The following is a 21,247-nucleotide window of genomic DNA, read 5'->3' as shown; positions in this document are numbered from 1 at the left end:
AAGCTCATATTTACAGCAGAATGTCGACAAGGTATTAGTTCAACACAAATTATTTTCCCACAAGCTTAACAGAAATGGAAAAAAAGAGAGAAGAGACTCAGTGGACAGTATCTTCAGGTACACATAGGAGGCATAAAGTATTGTCAGCAGTGTCAGCATCTCCGTTGTAGATATTCTGTGCCTGAAGTGCACCTTCATCCCTCCAGAGTAGCCAGCAGTGCAGCGCTGTGAGGAATAATAATCCAGAAGTACGAGCCTGAGCCCCGTGGACACAGTGCATTTGCCCCAGCAGACTCCAGACTTAAAGTGAGTGTCAAAGGTTAGCATAAAACATCACAGCTGCATGCCTTAGCCAGGGTCCAGTGAGTGTATTTTATGTTAAAAATGTAGATTTCAGAGTCTTGGATGAAATTATTTACGTTATAGGTCTTTGCATTTATCAGCACAAACCGGGAAGTAGTTATATGGTAAAGCACACTGATAATTTAAATTCCTGTTTCACTTCAGATTTTTATTATTCAAATATTGTTTCATTCAAAGAAGTCTGGCTGAAATTTTTGCGTGATTCTCAGCATTGCTGAAAGGAGAAAAAGATTAAACTGGAAATCAAGGGTACTCGGGAACATACCATCTTAGATTGATTTTAATGCAGAAAATGTTCCAGCTAAAGTGAAGGCAGTCAGTCACACAGTTCCTTCTTTTCTCAGGGCATAAAACTAACAATTGTCAAATCAAATATTTTGAAATATTTTGAGAAATCGGCTGTGCCATGATAGAAGTGCCAAATCCCGTAAGCATGGCGTGAAAGGGTTGGCTGAATCCCTGGTCAGATGTGATTTTTGCATATTCTGCTATTAAGTTTTCACCGAGTTAATACTTGCATGCCTTGTAGCACTCATCTGCACAAAACAAATCATTTTAGGGGATGCACTGTAAAAAGATTTGTCACCTGGCCATTTATACAAGCGGTTTTGGCCAAGCTCCCAGGTACATGCTGGCAAAATACTGCAACCGATTTCCAGGTGTCATGCACTGGATGGTACCTAGTCCATAACCCATCCAGGGAAGCGTTCTCTTTCAGAATAAATTTTAAAACATTTGGTAATTTTCTGTTCAATCCTGCATGCGTGCAAAAGAGGTGTTTGGTTACTCCAAGTCTCCAACTCTAGACATTTCCTAACCATAGGCAGCGAAGCCGCTGAAACAGAGAGCTGATACTGTACAGGACTGAAAAGGTTAGAATCCTGGAAGGAGAGAGACTGAAAGTGGGAGAAGTCAATGGGTGAGGGAATCTCTCTCTGAGGAAGGTGCTATGAAAAAACCATGGACTACTACTGCTCCAGCAGTAGTAATATAAGCAGATACTCTGGAACTTTCTGCCTCACATTTGTGAAGATATAAATAACCTTTTCATAAAACATCTATTTTTGAGTATAAATACACCGATATTATGTTCTCAGCAAATTAGTTCCTGTAAAGTTGCTTAATTCATTTAACGAAGTCTGAGGATTTTTAGTTTGTAAATTTGATGCAAATGCTTACTTTAATTACAGCATCCTTTCGTTGGTGACCCTCAGAATACTCCAATATTCACAGTGTAACTGGTCAAAAGCATTCTGAGTTGTTTTGTTCTAGGCAAATAATTCTTGAATATAATTTAAATACAAATTTCCACAAAATATGAGTAATGATACCTTATCATACAAAGAAAATTGTAGAAGAACGCTATTGGGACTCCACAAGCGATCTGATTTACCGTTAAAATATAAATAAAAGTGTCTATTTGCCCTAATGAAAAAATTCAAAGGACTGGATTATTTGGGCTTCTTAAATTACAAAGAGATGAATCACAGACTTAACAATTTTTAATAGATCTTTAAAAAAAAAAAATTGTTAGAATTTCACATTTTGCTGTAAATCGGAAAAACTCCAGTGACTTCATTACCATGATCTCAAGTTCTCATTAATAATGTGTTAAAGAACATTCCATACTAAAGCGTGTAAACTCAAGCCTACTCGGAGAAGCATGTGCATGCTATCTTGTCGAGGGTAAAGCAATGGTACACTCATTTCATTAACATGCTTTGTTTTTCTAAAAGGTTTAAGTAAAATATATGCCTGTCCCATTACGTGGCTTTCATACTATATGACGAAATCTAATGCAATTCATATATGTCTTTGACTGTTGTGTTGAAATAATAAACAGATCATGTTTAAAAGGAACAAGGAAGAGCGTGAACACATACACCCACACCCAGGCTTCTGCACACCCCCAAAGCAAATATTCACACACTGTGGTGACAGCCGAATTATTCTATGGTACCAGATCGTCTTTCTAGGGCTGATAGGTTTAAAGAGGAAGATCACTATAAATCACGTATCGGCACCTTTGTAACGGGGATTGCTACAGGTACAAATAACGGTGACTTTTTGTTAAGGTGACTTTTTCTGTCACAGCCTAACGCCTTCTTATTTGGGTTTCTTTCATTGGTTTTTGTTTCTTTTCCGTATAGCCATGGCTAACTCACTGGCTATAGAATCTAGTGTGGTCATAAAAATCTTATTTGACTTAAGAGTTGTGATTAATTAAACAAATAAAAGTTTCTGCTCTATCATGAGAAGGATCTGATTCCGCATTCCACTGGCTAGGTCTCTATTAAGTATATGTCACCAGTTGTGTGAAGTGAATTAAACTCCAGATGTTTATACAACAAATTCCTACATCTGAATTAATCATCGTAAGGTCTTTCCACCATCAGTGATGAAATGCAGACTTTCTATGGCTTGATCAGCTGACATTTTAGATGCCTACTTTGAATGAAGTGCTGTCTAGGAGAGCCCTCTTTATTGCTAAAGAACTGGAAAAGGAAGTCTTTCTGAGTAGCTCAGATGTAGATGTAGTTGCAGGTATCTATATTCGGACTGATGACTCCCATCGCAGGTGTTCAGCAAATGATGGGCTTCCCTCTAGTCATTAGTAAATCCATACTCAAGATGAGACTAAGAGGTACCTTACTGTCAAAAGTCGCTTTATTCAGCTTAAATCACTTTATTCAGGACCATTGGTTATTTTTTAAAGATCTAATCCTCATTTTTTTGTGCATTAGAAAGGATGTTAGTGCTGGTGTCTGGACCATACTCCACATTGGGTATCTACATTTAAGGATAGTTTCTGATTTGAATCCCTGGGGATAGTTAGAAAAGTAAACTACAGTAAGATATCTGCAGAGCATTAGCAGGATAATACTAGTTACCAAAAATAGAACGAAACATAGTATTAAAGCCTGAACTTGTCAGTCACCTAAACAAGCAGTCATATGCTGTGTCAGATATAATAAGCATCATTTGGCTGATGCTGTTGATCTGCTACGATGATATTTTGAAATGGAAAGCTATTAAACAAATAAGTATATTGAAATTAGCAGTGTTCACTACGTTGTAGTCAAAATTGTTCTGCATTTTCATGTTTGAGTCTCCTAGTGGAAGTCGTGTTTTGCATTTCTAATGAAATATTTGGTTACCCAGAGCTGTCTTTGTGCTTTGGAGAAAGCCAGACTCAAGTCAACAACCTTTTGAAGGGAACTTTTCTATAATTCTGCTAAAAAGACATCTAAAATGTTCAGAAATGAAACACTAGATTCTGTGTATCCCTGTATATTGGAAAATAGATCAAATATGCATGTAGTTAAGCGGATCCTGCCTGAGGAACTGATCATTATGAAACTGGACTCTGAGGAAGTTTCTTCTGCCTTTCATTAAGTGGAAGTTGGCTGACTAAAATTATTTTTATGTTTTGGGGGTATTGTTTTCAGAATAGTCAATTTTGTAAATCTGTAACTTGGAATTTTAATTCGTTCTGATTTTCAAAATCTAACTACACTTTTAAAGTCAAATAATTTATTAGGAGGGCAAAACAGGGTTTCGTTTCCAGTTGGATGCTTAAGGAAAAAAAATAAAAACTAATACCTTCTTTTCAAGATTTTTAACACTACAAGAAGAAAGTTTAACATGTGATGTGGTTTTAAAAATGCCTGCCTACCAAATAATTCCTTCAAAAGCGAGTGCCTTAACGAAGTAGTTTGCATTCCCAACAGTCTGAAGAGCATCAGAGGATCCAGAAGGGCTCCCAGACAATATATGTGCCTGTTGGCTTCTGTCAGCCTTATTCCTAACATTGAATATGGAAGCTGCCAAACTCATCTTCAACACAAATATTTATAGCCTGCCTTGCTGCTCTAATTTATGGCTCCCAAGGACTCGCTTCCTTAGCCTTAACAGCTAAAAAAATTCCTGTTCCAGTTATGTCCCATTTCTCATGTTCCTGTCCCACTCCTTGTGCTGCAGATGTTCTTATCTCCTTATTGTCCAGATCTCTCATGCTCTTAAGTGCACAGCATCAATGATAAAAAGAAATATTGCCAAATTCACACATTCAAAGCCACATGTTGCTCTGTAGAATTGATTATTTAAGACCTTATCGTTTGCTTTAGGGGTCTTTAGACTTTTACAGTACTAAAGTCATGCTTTGATGTTTTTCTTGAAATCAGAGAAATGAGGAATCTCTTTTAAATGAAAATAACAAATGTGGCGATATGGATAAGATTACAAGAATTTGCAACACTGTGTGTCAACAGGATTGAAATGGTGCTATGGTTATTGCTTTCTTTTTGTAAAGATGATCTCTTCTTTTTCTTAACTTGTGTAGCAACCATCTAGCTTTGTTCAAGCTCGGGAGATCATTAAAACCAGTGGGTTGGGCTTCCAAGGACTCAACAAAGGTCTTACTGCAACACTGGGCCGTCATGGAGTTTTTAACATGGTTTACTTTGGATTCTACTTCAATGTGAAGAACATTCTTCCAGTCAATAAAGTAAGTTCTTTAGACAATGTGATAGATAAACCGATAAGAGCTTTGGCAATTTAATTGACATTGTATTTTTCTGGGAAAAGCTGTGGTTTTTAGTAATAAATAGTGACTAACTTAGCTCTATGCTTCGCAGAAATCTGTAGCATTTTAATGGAAGCAAACCAAAGATCTGTACTTCTCTGAGTATAAATAATCATGTTTGAATTCTCATTTTTAAGAATTTCCCTTATACTATGGTAGCGATGTAAACAGGCAGAAATCAGGATAATGGTGTGTTATGCTTATGTTATGCACTTTTTCATGATAAGCTGCCTTAGGAGAGAAAAACCAGTTTCTAGAACTTCTTTCAGCATTCACAAAGGAAGGGACAAAGCTTGAGGAAATGGCAGAGCTGCAGTACACAGGGCATTGTGGCCATGGATTTGGCTTATTTACTCAAAAGAGAGTTCAAACTAGCATTGAAGGATCACAGGGCAGATTTATCCATATAGGACCGAGCCAGCCCAAAACAGGACTTGAAAGGGTCACACACAGAGGCTTATATAGTTTGTAAGTTTAAAGAAAAATAAACTTTATAGCTGTAATTTCACGTGCAGCAATTTTATGTGATAGTCTTCTATTCCTCTACACCACAAAGGGAAATTTTAGTAATGAAAACATGGTAATACTAACAACTTTCTAAGTGACTGCGTGAGCAACAGCTAACAGTTTATTAATGACTCCAGTACGTTAATTACTGAACTGTGTTTTCACTAATGGGATTTTTAGATGATGACAGTTAAACAGTCATAGGTGTAATATGTAGTGATATTCATGTAAGAAGCTGCAGTTTGCATCAAAAGGGATCAGTTTGTATTCCCAGATGAAGTAACACCTCTTTTTTCTGCACTTCTGAATAGCTTGGTATTTTTGTTGGCAACATTGTGTAAATGGCAAAAAGCTCCACTTCTTATTTGCAGATCATTTCAGTAAATTGAATTGTTCCAAAAGCTTCTACAAGTTTCTTTTAGTGTATTTAAGCATACTTTACAATGTACTTCGATCACACATTCTAAAAACTCAAGACACAAGCATAGCTTGATACTAAGATAGTAAACACGCTTATGTTGATCAAAAGATGAAGAAAATCTAGTTACTATGCAGAACATTCACAAACATATGCAGGTAAGGAAAAAAAGGCTTGTGTGCAACTTCTATGGAAATCCTGAAGTGGTCTTGCATAGAAATTGAAGAATAGTAGTGGTATTTCGCCTAAACACGCTTTCCCAGTCTTTTCAGATTAAAAAAAGGGGGAAGAGGGGGAGATTATTACATTATTACATTATTACATTATTACATTATTACATTATTAGAAAGATTCAGAGATTTATGATCTGAAAGAAATTAACACTTTATACAGATTTTGTGTGATAGAGAGAATTTTTAATGTCTACAACATAGTTTTAAATACATCTAGAAAATGATACAGAAATTATAACACTCCGGTGGTGTCAGCCAGTGGTCCGGTTGTCCTGTACATACCGTCAAAAGCAAAAGACAATCAATGTAGGATTAGATTGCATTACTGCAAATAAGTGGAAAGGTTTGCCTTGCGGCTTGCACAGTGGCTACATCTGTGCTGGTAAATTGAACAGCGTCACTGAAACTCAGTCATCTGTGCTGTTAAATGTTCTCTGGCACAGCTTTGGCCCAGGTCAGCCAACACCATTCCTGAGTACAGCTTAGGGGCTGCCACAGACAAGGAACCATTCCTACTAGGCACATTTCACGCAGCCAGTCAGTTTTGAACGGCAATAGCATTTAACAGCACTGATAAAGCTAATAGGACACGCTAGGCTAACTGGCTTCGGTGCCACAGACTGTTCTGTGCTTACCCTGAATTTAACAGGGTATAAATCAGACCTCACCTGGCTCCTTTGGCTTGTGCGAGCCAATAGCATGTCTGAGACATTTACATGCATTGAACTTCCCTTCAGTGACTGGAAAATACAAGCCTTCAACAATACTTGGTGATATTTAACTTAAACGTTTTCTGTCAGTGGGCAGGTATTAGAGGCTAAGAGTCATCAAACTTGTACAAGGAGTTTGATAGAAGCTGTTTTGCAGTTAGCCTGAAAAATATTAGGCAGGTGTAGCTTTTCAAGATTTCCCACGTACTTGATTTCATTACAAACCTAATTTGTCTGCTTTGTATATTTTGCCAAAAGAAGAAAATCTTAAAGTCAGCCTTGTGATACTGACAAACATACAAAAATTGTGAAATAAGGATACTACACTTTTGACACAATTTTGGCTCTTGATCATGTATCTGCTGTTCAGCATCTGTAACGTAAGTGGAAAAATGTATGGAAATGTCTGTATGAACCTTTTAGCTGTCAACAGTGCTAAACTGTGCATTAAATTTGCATCCCAATTAAGGATGTTTGAAGTTTATTTTGCCAAAAGCAATAAACCTTTTATGTTGAGTGGTCAAATTATATAAATGACATGTGTGGGTTGTAAATGTTCGTAATGAATAATTTTTCATATATTCGATCTATTCTGCTAAACAGACCATTTACAGCCAACCTCGCGCTCTGTTTACTGAAAGTGGAATAAGCTGGGCTTGTTTCAGTTACCGCTAATATAGCAACCATAGAGCATTTACAGGTATGCATCTGCACTAGCAATCAAATTAGTCTGAAAATTTATATCGTCTCAGTTTTACGGCACCTGCTTTTATAGCGCGTTTCATAGGCATCCAGCAGTTTTCGCATTTCCATTTTTTATCATGGTTAGGTTTGATTGTAAATGCTAGTTTCATTAAAACCTTTGCCTACTACCACCTCCAAGTGGCTGTCATGTTTCTTAACGCTATGAAATTTCCTTACTGTCTGTTAAAAGCGCTCTTTGACACGTGGCCAACTGCAAAACTCATTTCAAGTCAGGGACTGGCTGATCCAGCTGCCGCAGATGTGCCTGCTGGTAAAAGGGACACTGCGTCAGACAGGAGGAGCTGAGAGGTATGGGGGTTTTTTTGTCAGAGAAAGGGCCCTAAACATCTATAGGCAAAGAAGACAAACAGATGGGAAACCAAAACTGGCTATTCAGCTTGGTAAAAAAAGTAAGATTTTAAGCAACAATTTAATTTTTAGTCATTTTCAGATCTATGCCAACACAGAAGTGATATGTAGGAACAGAGAGTGAAAAGGACGTATGGTGCAATATAGTTGAAAAACTAGTAAGCAAAGATGATTTAGGAGAAGGTTGGCTCAGAGTGGAAAGTAGAATAACCTCAGAGCTAGCATCCAAGATCAGGTTTCAGGATGACTTGTGAACTGGGAAAAAAAATAGCAGGGCTATATCTGGTACAGTCTTACCCTTCGATCAGTACAGCCACCCTCCGATCAGTACTCTCCAATCTGAGGTGTTCTGTGACCGTGGAAACTACAGCCTATGCTGTTTAAATACTTCAACGCAGGTCATTTTCACCAAAAGATGTTGTATCAAAGGAGAAGAGTCTGTTGCTACCTCAGATGTTCCTGTACTGTGATATCCCTGCAGGCAAGATACGTAGGAATCTTCAGGAAAGGAATCTTTGGTCAAAATAGAAATGTAAAGAAGAAAAAAAATGGTTCTTCTGTTTTCCTACAGAAATTAGGATAATGTTGAAACCAATAATCAGGTTCAACCATAGCTGACAGAGAGGGAGACTTAAAATAGCTTAGTTCTTACAAGACATGCAGACAATCATTTAAAGGGAGGGGACATCCTGCAAGTGCATCTTCTGAGTGCCCCAGGTGAGGGAAATTTTCAGTGGGAACTTATGTCTTATTAAACACTGAATTCCATGGGGAAAAGTCCATGTAAGGCTTAGTCTGAGCTTCTGTCGCTCCAGACATCAGTATCAATCAGTCACAAGAACCCACAGGACATCAGACTTCTTTAGTTCTAATATTGATGGGGTTACTCTTTTTCTTCCTATTTGATAAGTTACTGTGTAACTGAGACTGAAGATGGATAGTGCAGAGAAAGGTACTGGGTGCAAGGGTAAGCCATAAGAGATCCATTTCTGGGTGCCTTTCTCTGCACAGTTAGTGTCTAAAGGATGCCATGAAAAGGTGACCCCAACAGTTTATGAACAGTCTGACCATATGTGTAGACTGGCTCTATGTGGGAGAGCTAAGTCTCCAGAATTCTGCTCATTTTGTATTTGGTGACCACATTTGTTGTTGCCTCCTGGGTGTTTTTTATTTATGTCAAAAGTTCTTTGTGGCAATTGTTTGGTTTAGGACTAAATGAAGTCTTAGCCTGTTCCTATGCGTCCAAAAAGTTACAGCAAAAGAGTAAATAATAGATAATAATTCTACTTATAACCATGAAGTAATTTTATCAGGATATTGTATTGTGAGAAAAACAAATCACTGAGAGGATTGCAGACTGTTTGAGAATAATAATCCCCTGCACAGTGGAAAAAACGTATGGAAATGTCCGTATGAACCTTTTAGCTGGAGACTAGCCAGGACATTTATTATAGTGTCTGTCATTCATCTTCTGATGCTGTCAGACATCTCACAGGTGGATTTTAAAAACTTAAATAAATGTCTGCTGCAATGAGGTTGCACTCAAGGAGGAATCTGAGATAATAGCAGTGTGTAAAAGCACATTTAACTAGAACAAAGTGCAGCTGTGACTGTGCTTTTTGGAATGCCTCTCCTGATCATCAATATGTTATTATAGTTGTAATTTCAGCATTTCCTATGCATCGTGGCAAAGATAAGTCCATCATTGTACTAACCAGACAGCAAGCTACGGTTTACAATAAGCAATTTACTCTGTATATGCATGAGATGGACAGAAGTTCAGGGTCAATAAAGCTACAAAGCTGTTCCTTAAGCTGTGTGGTCAAATCTTGATTAAGTCACAAACAAAAATTATGAATATACTTGGAAAGAATCAAAGCGTCATGTTTCATCACTACTGTGATGAGACTCACTTTCATCTTTTCATCTTCACCCTTTCTTAGACCCTTGCAGTGAGTCTACATCATTTTCTCCTCCTTACTGCTGATTTCTACCTCCAAAGGTGTTTAGATGCCTCCAAACCATCTGATCACTTCCGTACCAGCCTCTCCCTCTCTATGAGTAGAATTTGACAGACTTTATTCGTGATCCAGTGGGAGGTGTCCCTGCCCATGGGTGATGGAATTAGATGATTCTTAAGGTCCCTTCCAACTCAACCATTCTATGATTCTATTATTCTCTGATTCTATTATTCCACTCCAAGCATTAGTTGTGGGCTAACTTCAGTGGTTACCAACTTCAAGCATTATTCTATTATTTTTTTTTATTCTCCATGAAAATTGTTAGGAATTGGCAGTCTCCTTATCCAGCAAGCATTAGTCTTTTATATAAAGAACTTATCTACAAGGTGCTCAGAAGTACTAAAACACATTTATAGAAGTATTCTTTCTCATATATACCTCCAGCAACTGGGAAAAAAAGGGTATATCTCAAGGTAAACATCCAAAAATTGAAGCAAACAAACCTCTAAAAATAGGTTAGACAAATTAATATTTATTGATTTATTGATCTTCTGATGTTATCAATTTTTTTCTTAAAAAGAGGGTTAAATTATACTTTTTTCATGAAAATCTGCCACTTTTACTCAGACTGAACAGGAAAAACGAGTAGTTCCTAAGTGTCTGTGTGGTCAGGTTTCTAAGTACTGTTATGCATGTCAGCAGACTGACCACATTATATATTTTTGTTTACATCAAGCAACCTAACTTAAGTACTCTGAGCTGCTCCTTTGAAAGTACCTACGTCTTTTCACTGCTTGTGAGAGTGTGGTGTCCTACCTTTAAACCATTGGATTGCATCTAAGACGAGTGTCCAAATCAGTACAAATATATCTACTAGAGGGAGTCATTATTCTAAAATTATTTTTTAGTTATTCTGAAAAAAAATAGAGTTCCAAGCATACATGCCTTTACCAAAGGGTTATTTTGTGGCTGGATTAGTATCCATGCTGCTTATGGAATTAAGCGACCTTCCTTCAGTATGGATGAAGGTAGTCTGAGGTCAAAATTATAAACAGAGATTTAGCAAATAAACAAATGAATTAAGTGATAAGGAAAGGAAAGCCTGGGGTTTTGGGGACTGAAACTGATAAATTAAAACTGTCTCCAGTGGGTGACACTCTTGTACATGGGTGCATATGTGCTAGATTTAGGGCTAGAGTTTGTTGCTAGAATATAAAATAAGGAATTAAGCAACATATGATTCAGGAGGAACTTACAGAGTCTCTACTTATTTAAAAGTGTTGTAATAGGAGTAATGAAGTAAAAAAAGCAGAAAGATACCCTCTCAATTTTTTGCTTCCAAATAAAGTAGGGAAATTCAGCACGACATGCAGAGATATGGCATTTATTAGTGATGCCTACTTCTCTTTATTTGTCATGGCTGGTGGTGCTCTCACATGGTGGGGACGCAGGTGTACAGGAAATGTGACGGTGATGAGCGTAGTAAAAAGGTGAAATGATCACAGATGACATTATCCAACCACAATAAAGTTACTCCATTGTGAAGAAGTAAACGGGTATTTAATTTCCTTGAGGTATACTGTACTGTGGTATGGCACCATCTAAGATCAAGTTTGTGTTCTATAGCTTCTGCTCGTACTACACAAAAATTGCGTTTGCTTAAAAACAGAATTCATACATGTTTTTCCTCCAATTCTGCCATTTATGAAAGCAAGAGGAGCTTGTCAGAATCTTTTTTTTTCTGGTATAGGGCATATGGAATACATAATATTTGGTCAGTGAACTGCATAGGGCAGAAATTAGTGACTCTAACGTGATGACAACTGCCTCTGCTAGCCGATTGCAGCGTTAGCACTAGATAGATTCCTTAGCCTCATGTCTGCTTTCATAGAATCCTTAGACCATTAGGAATATTTGGACGTTGTCCCTAGGTCAGGAAAAGGACAAATCACAGTGTAAAAAGGCACTGCTCCCTGATAGCACCCACCTGACAGACAACAAGTATTCTTTTTTCCATGTAAGCGCTGTAGGCAGAGGCATAAATTATGTTTGGAAATCTCTTTTTTTCAGTTGGAAGCATTCACACAGTAAAATACCACAGTTATGCTCTGAGAAAAATATAACTCTTTAAATATTTTTAACAGCTAAATTTGTTTTGAATCTGTTATACGAATGAAATGACCCAGATATTATAATGATGAATGCCATAGAAAAACCTTTCCCATGAGATATATAATAAAAAATTAAGTTACATAGCAAAGTGAGCGTATACCATAGCACATTTGGTTAGAATCCATTTTTTTTGAATGGGCAAAATGCTTTCTTTCAGCTTTTCTTGTGCTACAAATACTGGAATAGAAATGAAACGATTTGCTTTAACGTCCCTTTAGTTGTGTTAGTGCAGTCTCGGGTTGTAATAAATACTCACTTGATCAGACACCCACTGTATCTTATACTCGGTGGCACCCTCAGTCATAAAGCAGGCAGTGTTGGCATTGGGAATTCACCAAAATATGAAAATATTCAATCATTCAAATATAAAGGATTTGTCAGGAGCAGCAAGGTTTGAAATCCAATCTTTAACCAGTAAATATTTCTGCCTGACATGTATTGCCGAGCCCAGAGGACAGCCCACTGTGCTTGGCGCTGGGGAGGAAAGTGTCCCTGTGCCAAATTACCTGACAAAAATACTTCGGTCCATTCTGGACTCTGAAAAGTCAACAGAGAAGGGGTACCCTCCTCACCGCAGCCTTTTTTTCGTGTCTGAATAGAGAAAAGAAAGAAACATTGGCTTTATGTTATTTCCTCGTCAGTATGTTCAGAATAAACAGAGGTTTGCTACTAAGGTTTTTGCTAATAAAGAATTGCAATTCTGTATGTGCTACAAACCATTCTGATTCTAAGAGGTATTACCAGTATGTTTCATGTTTTGTGAAATCAAAGTGTTGAGTTTTTCTGCCAGTACTAAAAAGCTCTGTTGATTTTGACATTTCTCTCTGAACACCTGTATGGACTTTGTCCGATGCATATTCTGGAAGTTTTAATTTATGTTCCTTGTCACTAAACTGAAAAGGAGAATTTCTTCATTATTCCTTTTCTGGGTCACAAATGCACAAGCTTAGAAAACAAAGGACTCTTTTTTCATTTGAATATTGTATTGATGTTATAACGTGGAAAGATCATCTGTTGTTTTATCGCTTAAATACGAAATTAAATATAAATTCATGAAAAATACGAAACTGCATGTATACGGTCTGATACAGTGAAAAAAAAAAAGGGCCTTTTTGTTGAAGACCAATAGTAAAAAAAAATATGTATATAGGAAATGCACTGGATCACACTTCCCCGTGACTTCCACTGCTTAGAAAAATAGGATTAGGCTTGCTTCAGGAGATTTCGACTCCCAGATAAACTGAGTTCTTTGATGTCATAGAAAATGCCGAAGTAGGAGGTCTTTCTAAAAGATCAAATAAAACCCTGCTGGACTGTGAGCTGAGAGTGAGCAAGGAGGGGTTTAGATGCACTTCTAACCTGCTTCTTTTACTGTGCATATATAGTAGGTTTCAGAAACAATCTGTTGTAAATTCTTCAGCCAATTAGCTGAGTGAGTTACCGCCGCTTATAATGCACAGAAGATGGAGGTTCTTTTGCAGTTGCAGCGAGTTGGATTGTTAATAGCAGGAAGCTAGCACTTCTCAGTACAGTGGATCAGCTACATGTGAAAATAAATGTAAAAAACCTGGAGGGGAATGGCAGCAGACTGAGATTAGCCTTTATTTAATTTAGCATTTGGGGGTCCAACACACAAATGAGCATTTTAGTAGGCTTCATGGTGGAAGTTGTTGTCATTTGTAAAATATTCTGGCCAATTAGTTAATAGTGTGCTTGGATTTCTCCTGTTTTGATACAGTAATACTAAGTACATTGTGAAGCCCAATTATACAAATCATCCCCATATGCCATACCAGTCTTTCTTTATGAACTGTGTTTATAAATCCTGTGTGAGGAAATGTGTACTTCAGCAATTTAGACCATGTGTAAAAACATAGCCAATAGGATTGTCAAGAAAACAAGTTCCAGCATAGGAAATCCTAATGTGTTCCGCTAAAATAACATGAGTGCGTTGTGTTGTGTGAGTTTTCTGATTAAATACATATTACTTTATAGTGCTTAACCTGCACAGGTCCTTCTGCTTACCTTCTTATTCTTTCTTTCTCTCCTTTTTTGCAGGATCCAAATTTGGAGTTTTTGAGGAAATTCGGAATTGGGCTGGTCTCGGGAACAATAGCCTCAATTATTAACATTCCTTTTGATGTTGCAAAAAGTAGGATTCAAGGACCACAGCCAGTTCCTGGAGAGATCAAGTACAGAACCTGTTTTAAAACTATGGCAACAGTCTATAAAGAGGAAGGGTAAAACATTCTTATTTTAATAAATGCCCAGACTTATGTTTTAGTTCATACGGATCCATAAAACCATGTTGTTACATTTCAGGTTTGATGAGGACCATTAAGCCACCCTGAATTCACAAAGCAGAAGAGCACAATGTAGCTTTTTTAAAATGTATTTAAGAATTACAAGGAGATATCCTCCTACTCCATGTGAACTTTTACAAAAGATTTACAAGATGATTATTGGCTTGTCAAAATGTATGTTCCACAAAAAAAATTACTTGTTTATCTTATGTAATTTTTTTCAACTCTTCATTTAGTAAAAAGAAAATATCAACAGAAAACAGAGTATTTTGCAGTTTATTCTAATTATACAGACCTCTGTATCTTTAAAAGGACTGCTGAAAAAAATTAAATTGGGGACAGATCCTTGTGGCAATAGCGTTTTCCAACTTCTTAAAATATTTCTCAAGTGAGGACTGAGTTGTAGCTTTGATTTCAATTATAGCAGTCATTTTGTCCATGTATGCAGCTGTTGTTAACAATCTTGTCTTGAAAGTAAAACCATCTCACTGATTAAAGTCATATTTCTGATTGGCTAAGCTTACAACATAGCTTTTGTAACTGAACATTGATTAACTTTTTCTCTTCATCTGATCTGCCTCTGTAAGATGTTAAAATCCAGATACGGCCTGTTATTGAACGTGTGTAATTTCAAATAATTGCTTCTAAGTGCTTTGCCAGCATTTTAACAAACACACGCTAAAATTCCATTCTTCTTTTAGAGCAAGAATATTGTTTAAAATGTTTTGTTTGTTTTTCTTCTGCTACAGATTTCTGGCTCTGTACAAAGGTTTGGTTCCCAAGATCATGAGGCTTGGTCCAGGTAATTTTCCCTCTGTCATTTCTATATTGATTTTGTTCTTGCTTTCTCTTCCCATTTCTCTGTTTCTTTACAAAATGGAGTAAGCATCAAACAAATGAAACAGTGCACCAGAAATCATCAAAATCTTTAATCTTTGAATGATTTCTTTTGACAATAGCGTCATCTAGTAGTATCATAGATGGATTTGGCTAGCTAAAAAAATCTAAAAAAAACTAAAAAAATCTAAAAAATCTAAAAAATCTAAAAAAATCTTTAAAAATCTTGAAAAATCTAAAAAAAAAAATCATATACACAAACACATGAATGATCATAGATCCAAGTAACTGCTAGTTTGTGCAATTACTTTATTTGTGAAAAAGCCAAATGGATCCATGGAAATACCAGAATGGTAAAACCTTTTGAAGCCTTTCTTAAAGATTGCCTTATTCCCTCCATTGTGAGTTTTTGGTTCCACTATGATTATTCTATACCAATGTAAAGTCACCTTAACCAGCAGGTTAGACTCTGTGCTCTCAACTAGTCAAGGCATGGCCCAAGCATATCGAATTCCTGTTATTTCTCCTCTGCTCTGCAGGGGCTGTAAAGAACAGATGCTAAAAGGCCAATCGCATGAGCTGGGATGACTTGCGTAAGCCTAGAAGACCACAACGATAAGGATAGTTTAAAATTGGGTTTGTTGTTTGACCCCTTCTCACTTGTTGATAGTCCACATTCAGGAGCACAATGGTTGAGAACCAGATCATCTTTGACTTTTAGACTATTTTTCCCTGACTGGCTTCGATTTATCATGAAAGCAGAGCATGGAGCCCTTAGGCTTGGCCGGCCCACATATGCAGTTTGTGTCAAAAACAGCTGAAGCCCCAATTTGAACAGTATCACATCGCTGGGAAATTGTATTTCTAGTTGTGCAGCGTGATTTAATAGGCAAGAACACACATGGTTAAAAGCAAGTAAGTACAGAGACTGTTCTGCAGTATAAAGGAGGCACTAGGTTTGTCTGTAAATGTTTGCATATCCAGTGTGTCTGGCTAAGTGCTAGAACATGCCTGGTTATTGTGCAGGGTAAAGGAAGAAGGTGGGGAAGGGAAACAAGGAAGCTAGGCATAACTCTGGAGCTAAAAGCCTTTTCCCTCGTACTCCAAAGATACTAAATTACATACAGGACAAATAGAAGGCAGGGTTTCACTTCCCCGGTGCCCATTAGCACAACAGGTTTTGGAATAAAATTTTAACTCACAAATGACTATTCGTTCTGGCCCCGATCCAGCAAGTCAGTCAAGTGTGCACGTAGTTTTAAACGCTTTTGTAGTTCCACTGACTAATATATAGATGTGGCTTTCTGATGAAACAATAATGCATTCTTCGTTGTGACTAGAAAGGTAATTCCTTCTTTCAATATGTGAATGCTTTCAGAAGAAGAGATACCCAAACAAATCACACAGTATAAGAATTGGAATTGGTCTTGATTTCAGTTCACATCACATCTTAGACATTGTGTCTATGACTTGTTTGATGGTCAAAGCCTTTCAAGAACTTTTCTCTGTCTAGCTCTCTGTTTATTGCTGCTCATAGAAGATTCCAAGTCTGATAATGGTTAACACAGATAAGTAACATGGGAAAACTCCTCTAGTAGTTCCTGGTTGTCTGAGCCTATCCCATCTACCTGGAAAGATGAGCCCAGTTCAGCAGAAGACTTGTTAGCGGTGCCACTTTGACCTCTTAACTCAGCCAACAGGCAAAGGAAAAGGAAAAGAAAATATTTATGTCCCAGTGCTGGCACCTACAAGTAACACATTGTAACGCACTTCTAATCCTGCAGCCTGGAATCAGATTTTCTTTCCCCATCTTCTCCAACTCGAAGCTTCTCTATATGCTCAGTGTTATATATATATATTTATACACACAAACACACACATACACTTTCTGAAATGTTCCCTTCTTTAGGTCCTACAGTAATTACAGCCCAGTTACAGAAGGGCTTTAGTCTCACTTCGCTAACAGTAAAGATACTTCATTGCATCAAGCTGGGATTTTATACTATTATCAGTTCGAGCAGATAAAGTCATTTCATCAGATGAAAACTTTGCCTGTGGATTCATAGCCAGGTACAGGCACAGCCAGATTATACTCATTTCGATATTGTGATCTTCTGCTTTAGACATGGTAAACAAACAGCTGAAAAGTTTTCTTGAATCTTACCTGAAAGCATTTTCATCACCCTGGTGATGAATTTTTTGTCATTCCACCACTGAAGCTGCTCTTTCATGGACAAATCTAACTCTAAACACACAAATATATATATATTCATATTAATAACTTCACTTGTAAACGAACAAAGAAAAATATTAATCTTGAAAATCTGTTAAAAGGACTCACATTGAGGGTGATTTTAATTTAATATACAAGCTTTTTACATCGACATTATGGTCTAATATTAAGTAAAATTGGTACGGTTTAAGAATTAGTGAATTTTTAGCCAATTAGGGATTTAGTAGAATTATTCATTTTGCAAATAAAGCTTTGGCATATCCTAGTTTAGATTACACACTACAAATAGTCTGCAATATCTTGAAATATTGAATTTTACATGTAGTAAAATACTATCTTTTCTTCCAGGTGGTGCAGTGATGCTTTTGGTTTATGAATACGTTTATGCATGGCTTCAGGATACAGCTGATCATAAGTAGCACTTCTGAAAATGTACTCTTTAAAATTATATGCATTCTAAAATACACTTCAATAAAGTAAGAGAGAGTCTATCCTTCATGGTGTTGAATGCCCTCAGATTACACTGATATTAATACAGTCTAAAAAGAATTTGGTCTTCAGGTCCTGATCTTGATATTTTTAATTGTTTTACTGGATCAAGAAAAAATTGAAAGAGGCGGAGAAAAGATGGAAGAGGGATAGAAACAAGATAATTTTCCAAGGATAAACTGAAAATGCTGTACACTGAGTTATATACTATGTAGTCAAGACACTTTAAAAAAAAATAGCTGTAATGGCAAGATAATAACTTTCAGGAGATTCTGAAGGAAAAAATAGAATAATCATGTAGGGCCAGATACTAAGCTGGTGTGAATTGATAGTGCCATGGACTCCAGGTTAAGAATACGACCCATACTCTGCAGACTCTTGTGTCAATCTTGGATCCAGTTTCGATTCAACCAGTACAACTTCCACATTGATATAAGAGCTTCTTAAGCTCTTGGGAGTTAGGGTTAGGTAAAGAACATCACAAATAGCCATTAGCTTAAAAATACACTTTTGTTAATGTTCTACTTGTTCTTAGCCATATGTATCATATAAATCTTACTCTGGTCAGAGAGGTTATGGAAAATAATTAGTCTGAATCGAGCGGCATAAAAGTGCGAGACAACTGTGGGAATCGTAGAAGAAATGAGTAAATAAATAGAAAAAAACTCTTTTTCAGGTGTGTGAGATTTTATAGTGATTTTTTTATCCACTTTGATATACTATTGCGTAAAGAGCTGTCCCGTGATAAAAATGCGCAATGCACCTTGACTGCTCTGCATCACCATGGGATGGAGAAACAATGTTCTAGACTGGTAGCGCATATTCAGTCTTAATTACCCGGTCATACACCTCAAAGGAATGTATCTTTCCATAGATTGAAAAAAAAATGTTGCTCTAAAGCTAACATTGTTGATTTTCTCAGCCCCTGTAAATATAAATATCTCAATGGTGTACTCCTGTCTTTACTAACCATCCTAACTAGCTCTGTGCAATAATTTCTGCTATGGTAATTGAAGACATAGTTTCAGTTCGTGCAGTTGTGCCACTCTACAGTGTCTTTTCAAGAGCTCTTTAAGAACTTAAAATTACACATTATTATGAAAATGTTCCCATTATCTAAACTTGGCTTTTTGTCAAATGAATGCATATCTTGCAATTGCTGAGAGTTTCTGTTTCACCCTGTACTACATTCACACTGTTGACTTTAAACTTTCTTCCTCTTAAGGAGATACAAACCTTTTTCCCAGCGGTACAAAAGAAATATCTTTCCAGATTGTTCCTTGAAAATGACAGGTCACTTGTGAAGTCTCTCCTCACGAGTGTTTTAAATGCGCTAGAAAAGCAACAAAAAAGCTAAAATAGAAATGCTTTCGCAGCACTTTCAAGGATGCCTGTACTGACATGCTCGATAAACCTCTCTTTTGTCTAAATTTGACAACAGTGACTTATCATACCTATGCTACTTCATAGCTAAAATCAATAAAATTAGCTCTGCTACAGTTTAGAATTTTAGGGCAAATGTTTGTTCCATTTCATTATTGGTAGTTGGCCAAAGAGAAGACACTACTGAGATGATTTTGAAAATTAAAAGCAAAAATGCTTTATAATTAGTCTTTTATTAATTTAGAGAATTCAAAATATAAAAATAAAAGGCTTTGAACATACTGTATATACACATATAGCCTTCGGGTTTACATCCTTTCCAACAGGATTCTTTTCAGCCTGATCTTTGATAAAAAGAGAACTATTAGAAAGCAGAAAACACAGCATTGTTTTAGAAAATAAAGCTATGAATGTGCCTGCCCAGTCCTGCAACACACCTGGTGTAATATGGTGTCTGATTCAGTATTACACTGGAGGTCATCTTTACTAGGACCATGAAAACAGTGGGAATGTCATAGATGGGAGTCTTGGGCTTCACTGATTTATTTGAAAACATTTGAAACTGTGGGAATGGAGTGTAGGCTTTTCAGATTAAAAACCTAAATTCTGCACTCACATATACTGCATATTTCCCGAATTAATTCTTTTACCTCAGTGGATTCACTTCAGATTTATACTCCTGTACCTGACTGCAAAAGTGGATCCTTGTTTATTATTTAAAAAAAAAAAAAGAAAAAAAAAGAAAAAGCCACACAATTCCCTTTTTCTCTTCTGTTTATTGTGAAAGGGCTGAAAGCTGTGTGGCTAATAAGGTAATACGTTGTGGGTTTTGGTTTACCCATGAGTATAAGCAGAAAAAAAACTTCTGTGTTATAGGTTTGTACTTAAGAAAAAAAATGATTGTGAAAATTCACACCAAAAAAATCCCCAAGGACCATGGTAAGGGATCTTTCTTCACCCCGAGCAAGGCTTTCTGCACACAGCCCCGCTGACCACTCGGGGATAAAGTATCATGTAAAGCACACAGAGGCACAAAGAGCTGTACCTAAATAAACACGCGACAAAAATGGTTCATGATGGTGTATCCTCATGTGGGGAATAATTAACATTATGTCTTGTCTTTGCTATAAATTATACCAATTTAACTGAAGACAAGATAATGCGAGCAGCTCAAACAAGCTAAGGATCCATCTCTCTAACTAACTCCCAAAACACACGAGTTTCTCGTGGGAATGTCAGAAAAGATGACTTTTATTCCAGAAATGACCTCTTGTTGCTTGGGATAAAAGTTAAAACTTATAACATAGTCACACCTTGTTACAGTCTTGTCAATTCTTGGAGCTCAAAAAGCTGTGCTATGGAAGGCTTCTCTTTTTTTTCTGTTGTGGTTTTTTTTTTCCTTTTATGTACCTTGTGCTGTATGGGTAACAACAAGTAGACTTACTCAATAATTCTCTAATCCAGTAAAAGAACTAGGTTGAAAGCCAAAATCCTGTTGCTAATTTAATAATCTTTTGACTCATGAGCTTTTCCTTATCTTTTATTTTCTCCATTTTCTTTTCAGTGAAGAGCTTGCCTAGAATTAAACCAATTTCTTATTTTCATGGTGTTAAGGCTCATCGTGTTTCAGCTGCAACAGCATAATAGCAGAATAACATCCTTATATCGCCAGCGGTGTGGCAGAGTGGAAATGCATTGGTGTGCACGTTACCTTCAGTGGTTTCAAGGATTCATTCTTTAAAAAATGTTCTGCTGAATAACGAGGGCTTCGGCATCTCATTAAAGCTAAACAGCTGTCAAAAGGGTCACATCCGAGATCAGATCTTTCTTAGGGCCATAATACAATACCCGTGTGCCTTATAGAAATACAGTTCCGTTCACTACTTCTTAATGCTAAAAGCAAAGGTGGCAGCAGCTAGTTGAGTCCTCTTATATTTCAG

General features: G+C 36.9%; 1 protein-coding gene across 3 annotated transcripts in view; it reads left to right on the top strand.

Annotated features, from left to right (window-relative positions):
• Positions 1–19,593, top strand: part of SLC25A21 (solute carrier family 25 member 21) — a 235,418-nt gene extending 215,825 nt beyond the window's left edge. Inside the window, exons 7-10 of one of the 3 annotated variants that reach the window (XM_054068393.1) lie at positions 4,706–4,870; positions 14,121–14,254; positions 15,115–15,167; positions 17,784–19,593. In XM_054068393.1, the coding sequence (XP_053924368.1) occupies positions 4,706–4,870; positions 14,121–14,254; positions 15,115–15,167; positions 17,784–17,854 (423 nt within the window). In that variant the 3' untranslated portion in view covers positions 17,855–19,593. The other 2 variants (XM_054068391.1, XM_054068392.1) reach the window with 2 other exon arrangements.
• The last annotated feature ends 1,654 nt before the right edge of the window (positions 19,594–21,247 follow it).

This window comes from Cuculus canorus, chromosome 5, assembly GCF_017976375.1.
Source record: "Cuculus canorus isolate bCucCan1 chromosome 5, bCucCan1.pri, whole genome shotgun sequence".
Lineage (NCBI taxonomy): Eukaryota > Metazoa > Chordata > Aves > Cuculiformes > Cuculidae > Cuculus > Cuculus canorus.
This window is presented reverse-complemented; position numbering and strand designations above follow the sequence as displayed.